Source organism: Maniola hyperantus, chromosome 17, assembly GCF_902806685.2.
Source record: "Maniola hyperantus chromosome 17, iAphHyp1.2, whole genome shotgun sequence".
Taxonomy (NCBI): domain Eukaryota; kingdom Metazoa; phylum Arthropoda; class Insecta; order Lepidoptera; family Nymphalidae; genus Maniola; species Maniola hyperantus.
In genome coordinates this window covers 9,471,962-9,495,514 of record NC_048552.1, presented here as the reverse complement: position 1 = coordinate 9,495,514, position 23,553 = coordinate 9,471,962, and the positions used below count along the sequence as shown (strand labels likewise).

Genomic DNA, 23,553 nt, shown 5'->3' with positions numbered 1-23,553 from the left:
AATAAGTCTAAGATATTTGTATTTTTTTTTGGCTTAGTTTTTGTGCTCATTTTTTATATTACTTAATACTGAAATAGTCAAAAAATATTTATCTATTGAGACCGACACCGTCCAAGTTTTTAACAATAGATACATTAAAATTAACATTTGACATAAATCTAAATCACGCATGTCTTAATAATCTTTGATCAAAAATATTTTTTTATTAAAAGCAGAGACTACGATTTGACCATTACCTATTTCGTTCCAGGGACTATCTTATCAGTTTTAATATTATACTTACTGTAATCGAAAACAGAATATACCTACAAAAAAAGCACCGACTTGAGAACCTCCTCCTTTTTTGGAATTCGGTTAAAAATAACATAAGATAAAATAGACAAAAAAAGGAATGAACTTATTAAAATGTTTATTTTACTCCAAAGTATGAAATTATTATCTATATTTATAGGTCATGTAACCCCATACATATCGTGTAGGATATGTTTCAATTCCAACGTATCTATTACACTTACTCCTCCATTTAATCCTCGCTAAATTACTTCAAATAAATCCTCTATAAGAGTTCGACAGATTTATTAGAGACACAGTAATCTCCTTTTAGAAAAAGCCATTGTTAGCAATTCAATTCATTTTCTAGTAGATCCATTACGAATCACGACACTAATGGTCAAAAGAATGAACTTGAATGTATATATGACTATACGTCCTTACATTCATTTTATTATTTGAACTGTATTAATAACTATTTTATAAGAATACTTATATGAAATTTATTGAAATAGTAAGATTCATTTTAAAATTAACTTTTTAAATTGATATTGAATCGTCAAGTGAATATACTATCGGTTTGCCCTTCCTATCGATAAGAACCAGCAAGAAATACGGTGGTTATAAGGTACATAATATTATAATAAGTAATATCTAGCCAAGTTTTTATCGACTACAATAACGACCCCGCTCTGAAAAGCACATTGGTAGAACCCCAAATATAGTACGTGACAGGTCGAGATGGCAATGAGATGGGGATGCCCCGCGCAACTGCACTATCTCGCAACGGGTTAGCGTGGGGGTGTGTGGGTGTGCAGGACTTCCGCAACCGGATTGCGATCTCGACCTGTCGCGTACTTAGGTGGACTGACAATAAGAAACCAGTTGCAGGAAGGCGCTGGATACAAACGGCAGAATGTGAAACGTAGAAATTCCTACAAGTGACCTAGAAGTTGACGACCATAGGTAATAAATACCGTATTAATCTTACTCTGTGACCATAGATAGAGACTGCAATATTTTTCTGTTCTCGCCAATGAAACGCAAAGCTTCATTAATTAATTTTAACACCGGTACCACGTAAAGACAGAGTAAATCCATACTTCCATACTAATATTATAAATGCAAAAGTGTGTCTGTCTGCTAGCCTTTCACGGCCGATCCGTTTCACCGATTTTGACGAAACTTGGTACAGGGATAGTTTGCATCCCGGGGAAGGACATAGGTTACTTTTTATTCCGGAAAATCATAGAGATCCCACGGGTTTTTTAAACCTAAATCCACGCAGATGAAGTCGCGAGCATCATCTATTTATATATATTTTTTACGTTGCGTAACATGATGGATTGTTCATCCCGTAAATTAGATTATTCAGACAATTTTGCTGCAAACTCGTTTCCTGTAAAAGTCGGAAGACAATGGTAGTAATGACCAACCTTGAACGTAGATTCTCGTAACAGGAAACAATCAAGTAAAAGGATTTTGTTAAGGTTTCCTGTTTTAAAACAAACAAAAGATATTGCTTTACATTTATAACATTACAAAACACTTGTGTTATTAAAATGGAATAGACCTTATAAAACAAGATTTCCTTGATATCAAAGTACGTAGTCGTACTGCGTATTTTTACTTTATTTTATACCCTAATAAGAGCTTAATCAGTAGCCTTATTAGTACCCTTATTATAAATGCGAAAGTGCGTTTGTTTGTTGGTTTGTCCTTCAATCACGTCGCAACGGATTGAAGTGATTTTTTGCATGGGTATAGATAAAGACCTGGAGAGTGACATAGGCTAATCAAATATCAAAGAGTTCCCACGGGATTTTTAAAAACCTAATTTCACGTGGACGAAGTCGCGGGCATCAGCTAGTTAAATATATAGGATTACACTTACCGTCCATAAAAGCGAAATGGGCTGCACAAGTTAAGATTTGTTAAAATTGGACCAAAATTTTACCTTTTACCTTGATTATGGAAGTGTGAACACTGACTTATGCAACCTTCTTCGCTTTTTATGGGGGTCAAAGTTTAAAGTTAACCGTAACGTTACTTTAATCACCTGTTACGCAACTGAACTTTAGTCGTAGTATACAACTAATTACATGTTTGTTAACAGAGTTGAAGACTATAGGCTCGCAGATAAAGGTACGAGTATATATACTGAAAATGACTCCTCACTCTCCATTTTAACTCTATGAGTCAACTGTCATGTCAAAAGTACGGTTCATCTTTAAAATAAGGCCTAAAATCGTACTTTTGACATAAAATTTGACACAAACAGTTAAAATGGCGCGTGAGGAGTTAAATTACACAATTAAGTTACACAAATTGCTTGCGTAGGTTTTGCACTTTATCTAGTAGAAAGCGTTTACTCCAGCCGTTTGAAACTAATTTCTCATAGCAAGTGCCACTTCAGGCAAACCCTGATTTTCAACGGATGAATACAAAGTTTTGTGATTGTGATCCATGTGAGGTAACATTCGTGTCGTTAGAACTCTCTTTTCGATATTTAGTCACCTAGTAGTATGTGTCATTCTTCTTTTTCACCCCTTAATGTGGTATAATTATTTACTTTTTGCTGAGCAACTAGAGGAAGACAGGAACGAATATTTTTCTAGCGTAGGCGGCCGTCCGTCACAGTCGGCTACGATGCTACGCTGAGCAGTCGCGTAGACCCAGCGCGATACGCGTCGCTACATACTGCGCTACGAGATCGTAGAGCTTAAAACTTTTAAAAACTATTCACTATCAATCATCTTGATGTGAGAAAGTGAACTGTGGTACTAATTATTTAAATCGGGGTGCCAGATGACTATTATCTACGTTTTATAATTAATTAAGAATAAAAAATACTAAATTATACTAAACGCTAAATATTAGATAACGCTTAACAATATTATTAGCTTAATAACATGCAACCCAAAATAATATGTAAGCGACACGTTCAATAAACCTTATTAATTACTATTAAAATGTAATTAAAATTGTTACTAAAGTATTTTATTATTATTATTATTATTATTTCATAATGTAAAACAATATCAAACATCACGAGAATAACAACGGTGAAAATGGAAAACATTTCATCGGAGACGTCGGATCTCAACCAGAAGTTTTGGGAGTACTTCAACCCGGATCAAATCAACTTGAACTTAAACGACACGGTGTCAAACACAGTGCCAAACTCTGACCAAGGTTTTGTAGTGGGTATTTATAGTGCGTTGTTTGTGATCGGTGCAGTTGGAAACGTGTCAGTGTTTGTGTCTTTAGTGCGGTCGAGAAGAAGGAAGTCGAGGGTTAACTTGTTGATGACCCACTTGGTGGTGGCAGACCTGATTGTCATTTTCATTGGGATACCTCTTGAGGTACGTACAATGTAACATAAGGACCTAAAATTCTTTTTTTCTTTGCCACACCAACCCTCCTCTCGCCAATATGAGAAGGACCGAGGTGGTAATAGCAAATAGACTTCGATCCGGACATATTACGCTATATATACGCTAAACAGTTTCGCAGCGTTGATGGGCAAGGTCTCATCTCCTAACTGTTCAGAGTGCGATACATTGGAGGACGTACTGCATATTATAATGGCTGAATGTGTCCGGAACGAAGCTGAAAGATCGGATTTTTTACAGTAAGTAAATATCCTCAACATAGGAACATCCGAGAAGGCAAGGATGCTGTACAAATTAGTATTAAGTGGGACGTACAATGTAAGACATTTTTGTATCCGGTTTGTATTCTACAGGGGTGACATGCTCACTTTGTGAGCAAACACCTATTAAAAAAAAAAGAATATTAGCCATGTTAAATGACTAATATTCCTCTTTCCTCTCCAACTAAGCATCAAGCTTGTGCTAGGAGTAGGTACGACAATAGTGCAAAGGGCGGGGTTTGAACCGTCGACCTTTTTGTTTTTCAGTCCACTCCTTTACCTGTTGAGCTATTGAGGCTTAATATAAATAGATTAGATAAAAAAAAACCCTCCTCTCACAAAAGGTTGTCTGGGAGAGGTAAAGGTATTAGAATCCTAATGTACGAGTTTAGTTTTCCTTTCCTATGTGTCTCTCTCTGTTTTTGTAAACATACATAAACATAAAGTTCCTATTCAAACAAACATCGACCTTCCTACCAATATTAACAGAATCAATGAATAGATAAATAATTTGTCTTTATTTGTTGATCCAACACATGTAAAAACCCCCGACGCAAAACCCCCTAAAAAGTAACACAATAATATGTATTGGCCCTATAAAAGTCATATTTTAAGACTTATGTTTAACTTATATCATTATATCATTAACTTATATTATAAACTATGGGCTGGTCCGCCCCGGCCTCGCTCGGGTGGAGTTTAGAAAATTAAGGCGGAGGTTAAATTAATTTTTCTCTCCGTAAGAACCATCCTCGTACTTCAAGAAATATTATAAAAAAAGAATTAGCGAAATCGGTTCAGCTGTTCTCGAGATTTGCGATGACCAACACATTTAGTGATTCATTTTTATATTATAAAGAGAAGATTAGGAAAATTTTATGATATCTAATGGGAATAACGAGAATTATTTTCAATAAATAGCATAAACATGCATTTAGTATTAAAGACTCATATTGGTTAAATTTAATAATATATTCAGTAGTAGTGGACTTAATGTATTTTATTGGATGTTGAAACTCAACAGATAATTAAAGTGGAATAATTAAAACTAGCCTCTTTATCCACGCGAAATGAGCTTGTCAGGGTAAAAGAATTAAGGATGCAAGCTATCTCTATGCGAAATTGACGTTGGTAAGGGTTGACCCATGAAAACTTAATAGACATAGAGACAAACCTTCGCATTTATACGTAACTAGCTTATGCTCGCGACTACACACATTTCGAACCCCTATTTCAGCCCTTTAGGGGTTGAATTTTCAAAAATCCTTTCTGAGCGAATGTCTACGTCATAATAGCTATCTTCATGCGCTTTGATAGATTATTCAGTCAGTCAGTTAGTCAGTCAACTTTTCGTTTTATATATTTAGATAAGTAAAGAACGCATAGTTGGAAAATTTGTATAATAAAGGTTAGCGCTCATATACCTACATAAAATTTTCTAAGGAGAAATTCTCTTTGTAGATGATAATTTTTAAGTGCTAAGCATTCTTGAATATTCACTCCGCTAAAATGTCGTCATTGCAGAATTCATAATGATGTTATAAATAGATTATAATATTATGTATTTAGAAACTACTTCCGGTTCGCTGGGCCATGAAAATTAGTTAATTGAAATGAAAATGAAATCTTTATTTATCAAAACAGAAATCTATTTTATTATCTAAAGTCTAAACTATATGATGCCCGCGACATCGTCCGCATAGATTTAGGTTTTCAAAAATCCCGTGGGAACTCTTTGTAATCAAAGATCCGAGATCAAAAGTAGCCTATGCCCTTCCCCGGGATGCAAGCTATCTCTGTATCAAATTTCAGACAGACAGATGGACATACAGACAAACACACTTTCGCATTTATAATATTAGTATGGATGGATACATATAAAAGAAAAGTTGACTGACTGAATGACTGACTGATTGATCTATCAATGCACAGCCAAACTACTGGACGGATCGGGCTGTTTGGCATGCAGATAGCGTTATATAACGTTGACATCTTATCTGCTAAGAAAATATTTTTGAAAATACAATACCTAAGGAGTAAATTTTTTTTACAAAAAAAATAAAAACCGACTTCGATACACAAACACTAAAAATTGAAAAATAATTTAATTTATTACCGAATATATTATGTATACAAGAGTTAATATAGTTCCATAATAATATTTTTTGGTGCCGGTGCCAATTAGCTTTAGCTGCGCGGATCGTCTAGACTTCATATTTTTATGAGGCTCAACAATGGCACCTCATTGGCACCGACCCCAAAAATTATTATTATGGAACTATATTAACTCTTGTATACATACATAATATATTCGGTAATAAATTAAATTATTTTTGAATTTTTAGTGTTTGTGTATCGAAGTCGGTTTTTATTTTTTTTGTAAAAATTTTTTATTTCACAATTTTTAGTGGCCCCATAGAATTATGCTATGACTGGTTAAAAATCTACTGTTTACTAAGCTATTACACTGATCGCGAGCTGACTTATCCGTTGAGGAGTTCCAGTATCTATCTTCGAAGATGACCAGAGGGACCAACTTTGAAGTATACCCTTTCGAACAAAAAAAGAATTTTCAAAATCGGTCCAGGCGTCTTCGAGTAATCCGGTTACATACATAAAAAAAAAAGATTCCGACGAATTGAGAACCTCGGTTATGAAGTCGGTTAAAAATAGGGTTTTGAAATTTGTGTAGTCTACGCGGACGAAGTCACGAGCATTAGCTAGTTACTTATAAATATGAAATAACAAATAAATATAGAACTACATAGTGTTTCGTCTGGTGGGAGGCTATGCCCTTTGCTAGTTTACCACCTTACTGAGAAAGCCAAGCGATTTACGATGCCGTGTAGAAACCGATAAGGGGTATGAATTTAATAAAAAAACTGATATATCCTTTCCAAGTTAACCCCCTTTTCACCTTAGGCTGCATCATCACTTACCACCATGTGAGATCGCAATCAAGGGGTAGGTAACTTGTAATGGAATAAAAAAAACTATCAAAAAATGTGTTATATTATTATCTATAGATTACCTAACAAATATTTTGAAATTTGAATATATATGTTAAGTTTAGTTTTTGTTTTAGATCGCGTGGCGCACTACGAATGCCTGGCTGGCGGGAAACTGGGCATGCAAAATTTTCCTCGTGCTTCGAGCATTCGGCCTCTACCTATCATCGAATGTTTTAGTCTGCATATCATTGGATAGGTGAGATCTTCCGCATCTTCGTCTTTTTTTTAATTGTTTTATTGAACCACCAACAGAATCATACAAAAAAATTACATTATTCAAATCCTAGGTGCTAAGTTATTATATAGTTCAAATTATAGGCGGCTACGGCATGTAAACTTAGACCGAAAAAAAAAAATGATTAGGTGTAAGAAAACATAAATTCAACCATAAATTAATGCTCCCATTTGAGAGTCAAGTGACATGCGGGTGTGTGGGGCGCCCCCCCCCCCCACCTCTTACCCCGATTGCCATTTCGACCTGTCGCGCACCTATACCTACAGTAATACTAGAATGTAACTTATGTATGTCAAAGTCGTAAATAACAAGAATGTCATGAAAATAGCCTCTATTTTTCACACGTAAGTGAGGTACTTTTAAAGGGGATATGTCCAGGAATAGTAGGCGCTATTATGACGAAATGTGCCGTCAGAATCACAAACGGCTGTTGAAAAATACTTTATTACACCGAATCTCGCCAAATATAGTCTAATCTTTATGCTGTCTATCCACTTAAGGTCAAAGCACACATGTTGACATGGAAAGGGATCGTCACCGTTTAAACTCAAGCCGTCCAAGTCTAGCCGTAGCCGAGTCGACGTACCGGAGCTGCTGATCCGCATTTACATTAGGTTGACGCTTGGTTGACGGCGAGGCGAAAGGCGATACGGTGACGATCCCTTTCCGAGTTGTTATGTGTACTATGACCTTAAAGACATCCGCATCTTATTCGAGCCATATTTTATAGATTTTTTGTCGTGCTCAATGTAGTCTTAGTTATAACTAGAAAGGGAGATATTTTTAAATCATTTTCATTTGGTGAAATTCTTTATTTTCATCACAGTAATTCTATTGATTTTCATGAAAAGTAAGAAAGTTTCCATTTTTGCACTTACAAACAAACGATTGCGTTTGCTACAACAATAATCAGGAATTACACCAGGAACTTCCGGAATTATGATCAAGTCAAGATCAATAGCACAGATAATTCACAGGTAGTTTTTCACGGAAAATGGATTTTCGCATTTAATTATTGTAAATGTAGGTAAGGTGCTTTTTTACAGACTACTTTAAAAAAAAAATTACAATAAAACTTAAAGCTAGCCTTATCTAATTATAAATCATGCCCGCGTGGAATGGTGCCAAGAATACCTACTGGCTGCATTTCCGCGCTGGACAGCCAGGCTGAATCGTTGCGCAAACAATGAGCCAGCCCTTCTGTCAATAGATGAGGCTATTAATCGTACTAAAGACAATTAAACTACTTTGAGTAAGATATCGTTCCAGTGTTACATATGAGATGACTTTTCACATGATTTTTTTATATGCTATATGTGAAATCGTTCATCTCTAGACCTAATCGTGCGTTCAACGGAGACAGATATAGGTACGTATTCATTTGAGAGACATTTTGCCTCAAGTAAAGGCTGGGGATGCTCAACACGATTAGGTATATGCGGTGCTTTAAAAGTAATCTATGTAGGTATTTTGTTCGTAAGTATTTTAGGGCGTATAAAATCTACTTCACACACCTACAATTTGTTGAACCATGTCTATATAACTGGTATTATGGCAGCCGTTTCAAGGATTTTACATTAAAATTACTTATTCATACTGTTCTCGGCCTTGTAATCTTATATTATGGAGTTACAGGGATGATTTTGCAGTTTTTGCCTGTGAGATGAACGATCTTCTTTTCTCATGTTACACAAAAGCAATTTTAGCGTGTTACTTTTAGTAGGTACCTGCTTGCTCACTTACTTCAATGTGTTTTTGTTATTCTTATTATGTTATTTTTAAATAATCATCAATTTTGAAATTATATTCTACAAATATTGGCAAAGGCTTTCGGTTGAAAGAAAAGGTGTTTCACGATTTTCGGAAATTTTAAGGGTAAGGGAAGGGAAAATTTAAAGCGACTTTCATATTATGTGGGTAGAAGACTATACAAGAAGTCATTTTAGTAGCTGACACGCGATTTTTAAGAACCTAATTCCACGCAGACGAAGTCACAGGCAAAAGCTAAGTAGTGATCATCATGATCAACCCATCGCCGGCTCACTGCAGAGCAAGGGTCTCCTCTCAAGTATGAGTCTGTCAATCTGTGCACATGGCCAGCATGATGGGCCATGGCATGGTCCACCACGCTGGCCATGTGCACGGATTGACAAACTTCACTCACACGCCTTTGAGAACATTATATAGTACTCTCAAGCATGCAGGTTTCCTCACGATGTTTTCCTTCGCCGTTAAAGCCGAGTTTATATTTTAATTTCTTAAAACGCACATAACTCCGAAAAGTTGTGGTGCATGCCCGGAATCAAACTCACGACCACCCGAATAGGAGGCGGACGACCTAGCCACTAGGTTATCACTGTTAAAGCTAAGTAGTATTTATATCAAAATGAAAATTAGGGTGTTTGTTACTCTTTCACGCCACGATGACAGAACCGATTTTGCTGAAATATAATACTATGTACTACTTTTTGTTTATTTTATTTATTTTTATTTTTCATGTACCAAAATTGTAGTTACATAGTAGTAATAAATTAAGTTTTATAGAGTTCCGTGGTTAAAAAACCTAAATCCAGACTCCGAAGTCGCGATCACTAAACTTGTCTTGTTAAAGGTTCTGTAAAAGCAAGTTATATCGTGAACATCGTGAGCATTATATCATGACAACATCATAGTTGAAAGATCTATGTGGCTCTAATGGCAATGGCAAAGGACTTTTGCAATAACATTTTCACAGTAAAGAAAAACATGTTTCAAAATAGCATTGAAATAGAAAATTCATAGAATCAGATCGTGTTTATTGATAGTCAGACAGATAGTCGTGGTTGTTCTTTATGGGTCAACAATCTAACATTAAGAACGAGGAGCTTGTGTGGGCGTGGTATGGTTTCATTGAAGGATTTACAATAATAATATTCATACGTACCTACTGGGAACTCGCTAATAGGTGTGGCTGAGCTTACCTAAATACCTACTAACCTACCCGCTATCCTGATAAGCAATGGCATCTACATACTACTTATACAGCCGTACTCAGATCCTTTTAGATCTATCGTCCCGACTCATTGAATCTCAAAGTATTTTAATTCTTTTGTTTTCTTATTACCTATTATATGTATTTTTTTGTTTCAGGTTTTTCGCAGTTCTTTACCCTCTACGTTTGGCAGTGGCAAGAAATCGAAGCAAAACAATGCTTTGGTTTGCATGGCTCATCGCTTTACTTTGCAGTTTACCGCAAGTTAGTTAGTTTTTATTTAATGATATCATCTAGATACAGTAGCCGGCAAGAAATATTGTACATCGAATTTTAGAAAGACATTTCGGTTTCGTAGAGGGTTGTCTCTGTCACTCCTACCTACCTATGTGACGTTTTATCTGTCTCAACGACAAAGACAACGCTCTACAAAACTGCTATCTCTTTGGAACGGTCGATTTGACTTGGTTCTTCCTTCACCTTTCTACTATCCTACCACATGGCATTGCCAAGGTCTGCACCTGTACGTAGTTGAAATTCCACGGATACGTACGAAGCGATTTGCCACCTCATTTCTAATTCGAGCAGCTAATATTTGGAACACCCTTCCAGCATCAGTTTTCCCCTCCAATTGGAATATTTTGACCTTCAAGTCAAGAGTGAATAGGCATCATTACTTGCCACCAGGTCTGATTGCAGCCAAGCGCTAGTCTATAAGTTAAAAAAAAATCGAACCCCAGACTTCCTGAATAGGAGGCCTTAGCCACTAAGGTATCACCGCTTTACTATTTACTTTTACTAAGTTCATATTATATACTTAACCCTTGGCAAATATTTAGATGAAGTCAACAGCTTTAGGACGGCCTACGCCTGCGACTCATAACAAGACCCATTCATCTCGGTTACTGACCCTAAATATTTTACAAGAAATCTTCGTAAATGTTTATTCTTTTCTTCAGTAGAGACCTTACTAAACTTCTTCCTTTATTATATCTAGAAATCTCTCCACCAAGCACCTACCTAGGATGTTTCGAGTCAAAAAAGATTATGATTTTTTTTTAAAGAATATTAGCCATGTTAAATGACTAATATTCCCCTTTCCTCTCCAACTAAGCGTCAGGCTTGTGCTAGGAGTAGGTACGATAATAGAGCAACGAGCGGGGTTTGAACCGTCGACCTTTCGGTTTTCAGTCCACTCCTTTACCGGTTGAGCTATTGAGGCTTCCTAATTGCAAAAATATTAACTACAGAACTTCTTTATAGATAATGTTCTTCACTCATCTATTAGTAGATGCCAAAACCACCAAGCTTACTTTACTACAACCATCCAATTTACTCACATTTACCTACTAAATATTATGATTCTAACCTCAAAAGTGACAGAATTTATTTCAGCCCGATCCGGAATAATAATTAATCTTTTAATTTCTCTTTCCTTTCTCTCCTAAACTCTATCCGCGGAAAGAATTTAGTGTAGCGCTCTCTCTGTTACGTAATCTCATACAAATGATAGAGATAAAAATCTCAGTGGGCGTTAACCATATAGTGACACCAACCAATCACAAACATGTTTTCAAAAAACATTCGAAATTCCATTCGAAAATGTTTTCAAAAACATTCGAAATTAACTTCAGAAGTAACTTCTTTCCGCGGATAGATAAAAGAAATTTCACTTCAACAATTTTATTCTCTTTGTTTTAGAGCCTAGTTTTCCGTGTCAAGAATCACCCCACCGTGCCAGAGTTCCAACAGTGCGTTTCCTTCGAAGCCTTCTCCAACGAGCACCAAGAGCAAGCGTACAACGTCCTTGTGTTGTTTGCTATGTACTTCTTACCGTTGATCGTGATCACCGTTTGCTACGCTTGTATTTTCTGGGAGATAAATAAAAATTCGAAGGAAATCTCGGGTAAGTTTAATGTATACTCATGTACTAACGCCGAAACTTGGCACTGTCGTGTGCCTCGAATAAATATATTATGTTAAAGACAATCTCTTGCACCATTCATCATGGCGCAACTCTAGTAACGGGTCACTATTTTTTGATGCAGGCTCATAGGTGTCAAAAGGTGCGCAAACCCCGCGCTAATATTATTTATGTAATCTGTGTCACTATGCGTACCTACTGCAGTATTATGACACACTTTTTGAAATCAGTACCCTTATCAGTACCCTTATTATAAATGTAAAAGTGTGTTTGTATGTTGGTTTGTCCTTCAATCACATCGCAACAGTGCAACGGATTGACGTGATTTTTTCCTAGGGTACAGATAAAGACCTGGAGAGTGACATAGGCTACTTTTTATTCCGGAAATTCAAAGAGTTCTCACGGGATTTTAAAAAAAACCTAATTCCACGCGGACGAAGTCGCAGGCATCATCCAGTTTTAAATAAAATAGGTGTTGATTACTAGCTGTTATTCTTTCGTGGTGTAAACAGTGCAAAAATTTAAATTACTACATTCAATATCAGACTCAATAAAAAATGTCCTATGTCCTTCCCCGGGATGCAAGCTATCTTTGTACCAAATTTCATCAAAATCGGTTGAAAGGATGAGCCGTGAAAAGCTAACAGACAGACAGACAGACCAACGGACAGGCAAACACCTTTTCGCATTTATAATATTAGTATGGATATAATTTTTGACCCTTTTTAAAGGTTTGATTGTAAAATCCTTATTGAATATTTTGCTGTAGGTACATGTTATAAGGTAGTGTAAAAGTGCACAATAGAGAATGAAATGAAATATAATGAAGTGATTTTTGACTTATTTATATCTCAAGTAATATTCGTATTCATGGGGTGTTCTGTCTCTTTAATTCGGTTTAAAGGACTAATAAGTTCCGATGCGAGGGATATAAAGTCATAAGCTCGTTAGAAGACTGAGTTACGCCTACACTTTGTTAAGCGAGGTCTATGAACACATCCGGTGTTCGAAACTATGTTAGGAACTTTTGGATTAGGAAGTAGGTAAAAATACGCAAGTGTAATTTAGGATAAGGGTTTATTCACGTTAGACCGAAGCAGATCCGAGCCGTGCTAAGTGCAAGGCACATCCATCGGAAAGGCGATCCACGAATTTTCATTTTATATGAAGACCAGCTTATTTCCGCGACTTCATCCGCGTGGACTACACAAATTTCAAACCCCCATTTAACCCCCTTAGGGGTGGAATTTTCAAAAATCATTTCTTAGCTACACGCTGCTAACACGAGCTGAGTGAAACTAGTTACTTTAAAATAACTGCCTCTAATCCATTATTAATAATAATATCATAAATGCGAAAGTGTGTATGTCTGTCTGTGTGCCTGTTACTTTATACCATTCATTCGCTAAAACGATTTTGACGAAATTTTAGTATATAGAAAATTTACATCTCGGAGATAGAGATACTTAAAAAGTAGCCTATCCTGAATGTGTTATTACAACCTACAAAATCATATTTTTACTATGTCAATGAAAATATTTTTTTGTTCTCAGTTTTGCGACAATATTCGTTTTTTTTTTTAGTTGACCTATTCATGTAACGAAGCAGAAAATTGACAATATAACATGAAGCCATAATATCGATATTATTCCGCGTCAAGTATTCGTCATAATAAATTATTGTAACTTCGTGAGTAGTACTGGTACATCGATGGAGTAGGTACACTGCACAAAGGTTATTGTGGTAGGTATTCTTTATATGTTCGGTTTATCGCTATTTATGTATTAAAAAACAACCGGTCAAGTGTGAGTCGGATTCGCACATGAAGGTTTCCGTACCATCGTACAAGATTAAGTATGTATATATAATTTCCAGGATATATTATATTCCAGTATATACATTCATGCCGTATGTACTGGAAAAATATACGAATTTGTCTTCAATTTTTCAATACAAAGTTATAAGCTTTGCCGGTCTTGAGGTTTCCCACTCCGGATAGCGTCACCGCAGAAGCTGCAGGATTCAGGTGGCGCAAGACCGTGGCGTGTGGAAATCCCTACAAGAGACCTACGTCCTATGGACGTTTACTAGTTGACGATAGTGATGATGATGTCTATCTAGAGTTTTATAATATTATCTTGGGGCCTAGCATTATACAAAAGTTTAATATATTATATGGCGTGATACAAATTCTTTGACTTCGAGTTACTTAGAATGTAATAGTTAGCTTCTTGAAAAGTTGAAAGCAAGAGAGGTTGCAAGTTGAAATACTCGAGTGTGGGCGGGAAATAGGTTCTACAATGATGCTACAGGCGGCGCTACGAAAACGAAGGCGAGCTACGAATTAAATGCTATAGTATAGACGCAAGCACTCAAGTGATAATGGAATGTCAAATAATGTTAAGTACCTATCTACGTTTGCTTTTACAACAGCAAAATATTTCATTTTTCTTTCGTATGCCACTCTTCACTAACATGTATTATGATTTGAGAGCTGATAGACATGATAATAATCTACGCAGACGGGGTGCTTTGGACTGAAGCGGGCTACAAAATTGTAGTTTTTTTTGTTTAGGTAAATCAGTATCAGATGAGCGAGGCCGAATACAACTGAGGAGATCTGACCAGCGGCCACTGGCACGCGCGCGGCGCCGCACGCTTCGCATGACTGTGACAATAGTCAGCGTTTTTGCATTCTGCTGGCTGCCCTACGCAACGATGACTTTGTGGTAAGTTCCAAGCTTTTAGGAAGCTTCAAGAAGCCAAGCGGGAAGCTTCCAAGCTTGAAAAAGCGTGGGTGGGTTCCTTAGTACATAATATTGTGAAAAAAATACCCTTCGTGGACAGACACCACCAAACGAGTCGCAGCAGGCAGGGAGCCGCTGTATTCAGACAGCGCAAGACCGTGGCGTGTGGAAACCTCACAAGAGCCTATGTCCAGCAGTGGACATCTATTGGTTGATGATGGCGAAAAAAAGCCTTGACTCACTCATTGACTGATTCATTAAAGCCCAGCCCAAATTTTAGGACATTAGGACATACAAAGTAAATTTTGCACAGGCGTTAGTTAAGTAGTTCTCTTTATGTAGACAAGAAATAAGATCGGATTTATCGAAATTCTCGCGGGGAATAAAGGGGATTAATATTTTCACCTCGGGCAGTCGCTAGGTGTTCTATCAGTTTTATACGATACTAGCTACTACTATTGTTTCAGCCCGATCCATCCAGTAGTTTGAGCTGTGCGTTGATAGATAAGTCAGTCAGTCAGCCAGTCAGTCAGCTTTTCCTTATATATATAGCTGATAGAGATGGTCATAATAAAAAGAATTTGTTGTGCGTTTCTTGAGACCAGTGCGCATTTCAAATCACTACCCATATGAAAATGTTACATTTGTACTTTCTTTCTATCTGTGACACCAACAACAAATGAATGCATTTTCTTTCTTCTTTCTTTCTTCTTTCTTTCTTCTTTCATATTCACTACCCATATTATAAATGCGAAAGTGTGTTTGTTTGTTGGTTTGTCCTTCAATCACGTCGCAACCAATCTAATTATCTTTATGACTAACATTATGCAAGATAATTAGATTGGTTGCATTTTCCCGGTAGTTGCAATTGCCTCGCTGGACTATATTTAATTGCTTGAATTACGCACATAACACTGAGAGGCGCGTGCCTGGGATCGAACACCCGCCCTCCCGAATAGGGCGGACGACGAGTCGTGATAGGTTTAGTAGTTATGTCACTATGTTTTCATTTTCACTTTTCATTTTTTATGGCACCTAACTATAAAAACCAAGTATAGTAAGACAAGATTAGAGTCGATTTATGCAAGATATGAACTTTGACCTGACTTGTAGTCAATATTTTTTGCGTTCTTTTACCCAGTGATTAATGAAATAATCCTCCTTCCTGAAAGAAAAATAGAAACTTGATCTTTCAAGGACCGTAGAGATTAATTTTCAACAGATTTTTTTTATGAGATTATGATATAACTATTATCTCTTAATGTGAAAATTAAAAGCAGAGATCTAGAGATGTTCCGAAACGGACTTTAACAGATACGATATCGATATTTATAAAAAACCGGCCAAGTGCTAGTCAGACTCGCGCTCCGAGGGTTCCGTTCTACAGACGTTTTTTACGTCATTTTTTTCGAAATCAAAAACTATTATGCATAAAAATAGAAATAAAATTCTGTTTTAGAACGTTCAGGTAAAGCACTTTCGTATGATCTTTCAAAACAAAAATACTTTTGGGTAGGTAATTATTACGGTCTATCACCAGAAAGCGAGAACATTATCTTCTCTAGCTAAGAGATTAGATCACTCAACTTCTTTGAGAGAATTTATCGTACAAAGAGTACCTACAAGAGCTTTGTGCCGCACTTGGATCACTAGAGTTCTTGCATTTCATGATTGGTATAAGTAAGGTAAAGTAAATAAATAAATAAATAAAAATCTTTTTTATTCGAATAAACTTTTACAAGTACTTACGAATAGTCGGATGCATCTACCACTGGTTCGGAATGCCTTTGTGTGCGTTTCAGAGCGCTTGCTCGCGATTGATTGTCTGACATGCACACACACTTACGCAATGTCCGTGTATACGACGTAACCTCAAGTAAAGTTCACTCGCCTTCGTGAATTGCAAGAACTGTACTTTAACTTACCGGTGTATTTACAAGAAAATTTTAAGGCGCGTACATGTATCGTCAACGTCTCGGCAAATTTATTTGAATCCGTTATATCGGAATAATAAAAATATCGTCAATACATCGCTATCAGCTATGCAACCCTAGCCTTAACCGTTGCCTAAAAATATATTTCATGAATAACTTTTCCAGAACCTTCAAACAAAATCCTAAATAAGATTATAATACGTACCTACCTATATCCAATAGCGTACCTACTCAATTTCATTTCCGTTGATTTTGGCGTTTGCTTTGATTGGCATAATGTATTAGATTTCACAAGTAGAAATGTTTCATCAATCACTTTACATAATAATCAGATTCAACTGTAGTAAAGTTGTAATAAGATACTTACATTAAAACTACCTGTTTTACCTGTATGTATCCGTACGTATGTACCTGTCGTTTTATACCCGTTAAACCACGAAATAATCCTAAAATCATTAGTTTAAAACTTAAAGATTATTTCCTTAATTTTATATCTCGTTCTGAAGATTTTAACAATATTTGTTTAATATAGGTACATGTTCCACCGAAAGTCGGCGGTGCACGTTTCCGAAAAGGTCCAGAGCCTCTTCTTTATTATGGCAGTATCAAACTCCTGCATGGATCCACTAGTCTACGGCTCCTATACACTCAACAGGACCATAGTCAAGGAGAGCTTACGGAAAGCCTTCTGCGTTCCAAACACTACCTGTAAAACGAACGGTAAGTTTTTTGCCTACCAACTACCACAGAGTTAAAGATTTGATATTATATAGAGAGGTTCTAGGAAGCCGTCTAGACTGAGCAATCGTGCGGTAAGTCCGGCACGAAGCAGCGACCCTAACTGGCCCTACCTAAGGTCGGTTGGTTACGGCTCTATGTTGAAGGGTCAACATGGTCATCATTTAGCACGAGATCAAAAGCGTCGGCATACTGTTTCACTCTTTATACTGTGCTACTACGCTACTTGTAGAGCGGCAAGCACCGGCAAGCGTACTCGGCGAGCGTTAGTCTTCTAAATGTATAAAAGGAAAAGGTGACTGACTGACTGACTGACTGATCTATCAACGCACTGCTCAAACTACTTGACGGATCGGGCTGAAATTTGGATGCAGATAGCTATTATGACGTAGGCATCCGCTAAGAAAGGATTTTTGAAAATTCAACCCCTAAGAGGGTGAAATAGGGGTTTGATATTTGTGTAGTCCACGCGGACGAAGTCACAAGCATAAGCTAGTCAAAAATAAACGGGTGAGTAGGTGTCGACTCTCCCACAAACTAATCTATAAATCGAGGGTTGCACTACTAAAACCATATAGTGTGTATTGGTGCCTGCGTGATTAATTATGAGCTGAGTGCTACACTGCCGTCCTCAAGCTAAAACGTCGTTAACCAACATTTGGCCAAATTTGACTTTTTAACGCTATCTTACTTAGAATTTTTTTTCTATCGACCAATCTAACCGGTATTTTCCTAGCTGCTGTAGTTTTTGAAATAGAAATATGAAGAACGTCGTTAAATAACTACCTGTTCATATGATAACAACACTTAAACGCATTTAACTGACATTTGCCAGTCTAAAATGTCTCAAAGCAGGTTTTTTTCTTAAATTCCTTAACTAAAATGTCTTTAAAGTCACTTTACTTATTTTTAAATTAAGTTTTTCTCCAAAATTATGGTGCACTATTCCATAACTTAAATGTCTTTAAACGAAAATGCTAGACTAAAATGTCTTTAATGACACATAAACGCGTTACAGTTTAGTGATAGTTTGCAAAAAAATATTGTTTCCTATCCTAAAATAACTTTATCCCGCAATACATAACTTTAATGTCTCTAACTATTCTCGCATCTCGCGAGGTTGTGACTTTCTTCTTCTTGCAATGCCGTTTCCTATCGGAGGTTGGCAATCATTAGAGCTATCTGCACCTTGGACACTGCTGCTCGGAAAAGAGATCGGGTACTCTTCCCGTACCATTGGCGTAAATTCTTTAGCCACGGATGTTCTTCTACGGCCTGGTGGTAAGACTGCCGGCTATTTTCCCCCGAATAATGAGCTGAAGGCGGTCGTATTTGCTATTTCTCATAATGTGGCTGAAGTACTCCAACTTCCGCACTTTTATGGTCTTCAGGATTTTAAGATCTTCACTTAGCCTTTGTAGTACAGTTGCATTTTTGATACACTGTACCCAAGAGATTTTCAACATTCTTCTGTATACCCACATTTCAAAAGCTTCTAACGTTGACTAGTGCGCCTGCGAGAGCTTTCTGTAAACGCCTTGTGGCATTCAATCAAACGTTTGCACCAATAGGCAAAATAACCAATGAGTTCAAACCTCTCACTGTACTCTGGAATGATAGCGTGGTGGGAAGAAAACAAGAGGACATAACGGACTAAGAGCTATGAAGAAAAAAGGAAAATTGTATGATTTTATGGATTTTGTAATGTCACAATTATTACAGCTAACCTAAGATAGTGCTTTTATTTTATTTATGAATACTGAGGATATTTTGAAATCCATGGTTTTTCATGGTTCACTTCTACAAACGGGCCCACAAAGGACGATGGTAACTGAAGAGAGAGTCATAAAATCCAGCTTCACAGGGGAAGTTGGAAAAAATATTACTTATTAGGATTACGATCAATCACAAATACAATAGATACAATAAAACTATAATATACATTACTATGCTACTCGTAATATCTACGTACAATAATTAACCTCGAAAAACAGATACAACTCCTTAACCTGTGAACCCTACTTAGCCATGATAGTTTTCCTTTAAAATTGATTATATTATATACTACTGCTGTGAATTTTTTCACGTTCCTTTATACAACCATATGTCTGATAAAGGGGGTAGACACTTGACTCTAATAAAAATTAGCACTTTAATTAAAACATCATATTTTACAACGGATCTAGAAATTGAAAAATGATGTTCCCACACCCACAGTATTTTTAAAAGACCTATTCAACGATATCTCACACTATGGGGTAGACGAGAAAAAAAATTCACCCCCCTTACATGAAGGAGAGCCACCCTAAAAATAATATTTATCACAATTTTATTTCACCACTTTGTCGGCGTGATTAATATTTATACCCATGCCAAATTACAGATTTCTAGCACTATTACTATAAGTTTTAACAAATTAAGAGACTACTTTCGGACTGTTCCTCTTTCAATTGTTGTAGTTACCGTTACTTTCATTGGAAAACCTCAAATGTTTATAAACAATGCTAACCTAAAACGTCGCTACGGTTCGATCATTTGCAATAAACCACATTTTAGTTTAGCAATTCTCCCCAAAAAACGCTACTGTATACAAACTATTTGTATTCTACTAGACTAAAATGTGTTTAAATTACAAAAGCCGCATTTTAAGTGTTATGTTATTGATAGTTTTAAGGATCATAACCTAACCTACAATGTCGTTAAAGTCTTTTAGAGTCATTTTACTTTAGTAATTATACAATTTTTTTAAGTTTCGTAAAAGGATAAAAAAAGTAAATGCAATCCAAGCCTTAAACGTCTTAAAGGATCTAACGACATTTAAGTTATGTAAATACAAGACGTTGTTAGAAAAAATGCTAGACTAAAAAGCCAAAACTGTCCTGCTTTAATTATTATTTACTCTAGAAACTTAAAAATACAGCTATTCAAAAGTGCTCTACTTGCTCTACATTTTCATAGTTTCAAGTTTTGTATACGTTTATTAGTTATCAAATGGCATCATTTCTTTATAAATTCGCGCTTTTTTGATCATATCTCGAAACTTGGTTGTGGTAGTTAACGACACTTTAGCTTTAGGACGGCAGTACAGCACTCGCCACAAGCCGACTATAGATCACTGTGATTTGATTCTACAGGTCGACAATCAAACCAGAACAAGGCAACTTTTGCTAAATATCTCTAGTATTGTTTTGTTTTGCCGCAACAATAATAATTATCTGATCGCCTGTTATGGCTATATAATAGTTAGTAATGCTATACATATCAATACTAATTTTATAAATGTGAAAGCATGCCTCTCAGTCTTTTGATGTAATTTGGTACAGAGTTAACTTGCACGACGAATATAAGATGCTTATTATCCCAGAAAATCAAAGCGAGAAATCCTGTTAAAATTTAGTCTTATTTGTTGCCAGGTATAATCGCGGGTCCAGGCAATTACAGTTGCAATGTACCAAAAGAGGTCGTCCATCCTAATAACGTGAGTATACTGTGAGTGTAACATCCTTTCCTTAATCTTATTAGGTGCTGGAAATAAACTGTCCCATTAGTTTAGTTCTATAAATGTTCGTTCTGGTACGATGTCGTGTAGAAGCCAAAGGGGTGTGGGTTTAATAAAAACTGCCATACCCGTTCCAGGTTATCACGCTTTCATCTTAGACTGCATCATCACTTACCACCAGGTGAGATTGCAGTCAAGGGCTAACTTGTATATAAAAAAAAACTTATTACCCCGACTGTACAACACGTTTGAGGTACAAAAAAAGAGTGCTATATGGCACAGCGACTATAGCAGTTTATTATCAGCAGTTTTTGTTATTTTTATGTTGTTGTTGACAGATGTACACAAAATGCCGGCGGCAATACACGGTGAACTTCCAGGAGACGACGTTAATTGGCCCAAGTGCTAACTCCGACCCCTTGCAAAGCTGGAGTGAGAACTCAAAGTTGGTCGCGCCAAAACTGTGCGACGTGTTCACAGTTCAGTCGAAAGTGGAAGTTTAAAAACTAAAAACTGACATAAACTAACGATTAGTGTTCAAACTATTAGTTTTCTTTTCTAACTTGTGATCTAAGGGTGTGTTCTGACTAAGAGCTTGTTATATGACAGCTCGGATTTGGGCGTTACATCGGTGAGTAGGTACGGCAAGTCGAGCGCATTGCGCATTTTTGTAATCCATACTCCATACTAATATTATAAATACGGAAGTGTGTCTGTCTGTCTGTCTGTCTGCTAGCTTTTCACGGCCCATCCGTTTAATCGATTTTGACAGAGTTCTCACAGGATTTTAACAGGATTAAAACCAAAATCCACGCGGACAAAGTAGCGGGAATCCTCTAGTGAACAATAATGATACAGCGTCGAACATTGATGTAGTGAGTGATAAAGTGAGTATTACAAACTGTTCCTACTGTAAGTACTGCTCAATGCTCTTGCTCAGTACACACCCAATGATTGATCGTATTAATATTAAATAATTTAGAAAACAATGATACTTTTTCTGTGTTAAATAAGGGAATTATAATAAGATACTGATTTTTGAAGTTTAGCCTAATTTTCTGTTGCGTGTAACTAACTGTAAGTATAAATAATAATAACTTTAAGTATAAATTTTTAATTTGGTTTAAGTATGGCCATATTGTGAGTTAAATTTTAACAATCACCTAAGCCTGTTGTGCAATAAAAGTGTACGATAATGTTACTTAATGTGGACGCACCTTTAGAGTAACTTTCTACATTTTTTCAATGTAGGTAACTTGATAATGAATAATGTTTTCATGGAATTATAATTCTCGCCATAATGTACTTTCATGGTTGAGAATTGAGATCAACCATAGAATAAATATATTCTTACTAATTATTATCTGTAGGTATGGTAGGTACCTACTCATAAGTGCCATACCACCACGTCAAAAATAATAATAAACAAGGCAGACAAATATGATCATAATCAAATTCTACAGCGGGTACATGCAATTTCAATTTTGAATACCAACGACGCAAACAAATAAATCCACCTTACCAATTACCTTCTAGAATATTTCACATTTTACTATAGGTCCATGATTTTACGTTGGTTTTTATTCCGGTTTGAACTGAGTGTGTCTTTCTTTACTGGAAGAATAAAAGTACACGAATAATAGAACTCAAAAGAAGGCTTACGTTTTCATAAAGATTGGTTCTCTTGGCAAATACTCTCTCCGTACCCATATATAAAAGGGAAATTGTATTGTCCTTATTGGGTTTCTTCTTTCAATTTCTAATCAACTTTGACAATTGAACTTTTGAATATACATAGCCAAAGCGGGTACTATTTAATATAACTTTAAATTGTCACTCCAGTGAAAAATTCTATACCAAAACCGTCGTTTAAGAAGAGTTTCGGAAAATCTTTTGACTTCTATTCGTTACTAAAATAGGAAAAACATATATAAAAATGTCCTAGACCTATCGAGGCCAATGTATTCAAACATATTCAAAAATGTAAAAATACACTTTTCTGTGGTTCATTATTATTCTGGTTAAATAACATGAATTGTTATAGAAGACAATGAGTAGACACTATTATATATATATAGGTCAAAATATTAAAAAAATACTGTTGTGGGTACAACGTTTTCTTTAATACATAATCATAATAATAAATGTAAATAAGTGCATGTTTTAAAGAAGATCGTATTTTGAACTGGTATTTTTTTATATGAATTAGCTGTTTAATATTATTTTTATTTAGTTTTACATATAACAAATTTAGTAGTAGTAATAAGGTAATGGTGTAAGTTAGGTTTTTGTTAAACTTGAAGTATTATTAACTGTATTATAGGATTATACCCATTCTTTTAAAAAATTATGCGAAATAAGAAAATTTTATGTATTTTTATGAGCTGGTTTTATTTGTCAATTTTTGAAGTTACCCCTTTCTGAAAAAAAGTGGATGAAATCGGACTATGCGCTAATGAATTACAACTCAGTATACATTTTAACTTTCATCCCCTCTCCTAAGGGAACCATGCTGAATTTGGAGATAAAAGTATCGTATATCCTTCCTCAAAGTATGAACTCAAATCGT

The 23,553-nt window shown here is 36.0% G+C and overlaps 1 protein-coding gene across 1 annotated transcript; it reads left to right on the top strand.

Annotated features, from left to right (window-relative positions):
• The first annotated feature begins 2,925 nt into the window (after window positions 1–2,925).
• On the top strand, window positions 2,926–22,493 carry LOC117990259 (adipokinetic hormone/corazonin-related peptide receptor variant I-like). Its single transcript, XM_034977723.2, has 8 exons — window positions 2,926–3,635; window positions 7,011–7,132; window positions 10,301–10,406; window positions 11,844–12,048; window positions 14,642–14,795; window positions 17,280–17,467; window positions 20,899–20,963; window positions 21,323–22,493. Exons 1-8 carry the CDS (start codon window positions 3,342–3,344, stop codon window positions 21,485–21,487), a joined length of 1,299 nt encoding a protein of 432 aa, XP_034833614.1. The 5' UTR covers window positions 2,926–3,341; the 3' UTR covers window positions 21,488–22,493.
• Window positions 22,494–23,553: the final 1,060 nt, after the last annotated feature.

Bases quoted from the DNA above. Each gene is read 5' to 3' on its own strand.
- LOC117990259 (XM_034977723.2), top strand. From the start codon at position 3,342: ATGGAAAACATTTCATCGGAGACGTCGGATCTCAACCAGAAGTTTTGG. The intron at 3,636-7,010 runs GTACGTACAATG...TTTTTGTTTTAG, and splicing joins TCATTGGGATACCTCTTGAG to ATCGCGTGGCGCACTACGAA. The intron at 10,407-11,843 runs GTTAGTTAGTTT...TCTTTGTTTTAG, and splicing joins TACTTTGCAGTTTACCGCAA to AGCCTAGTTTTCCGTGTCAA.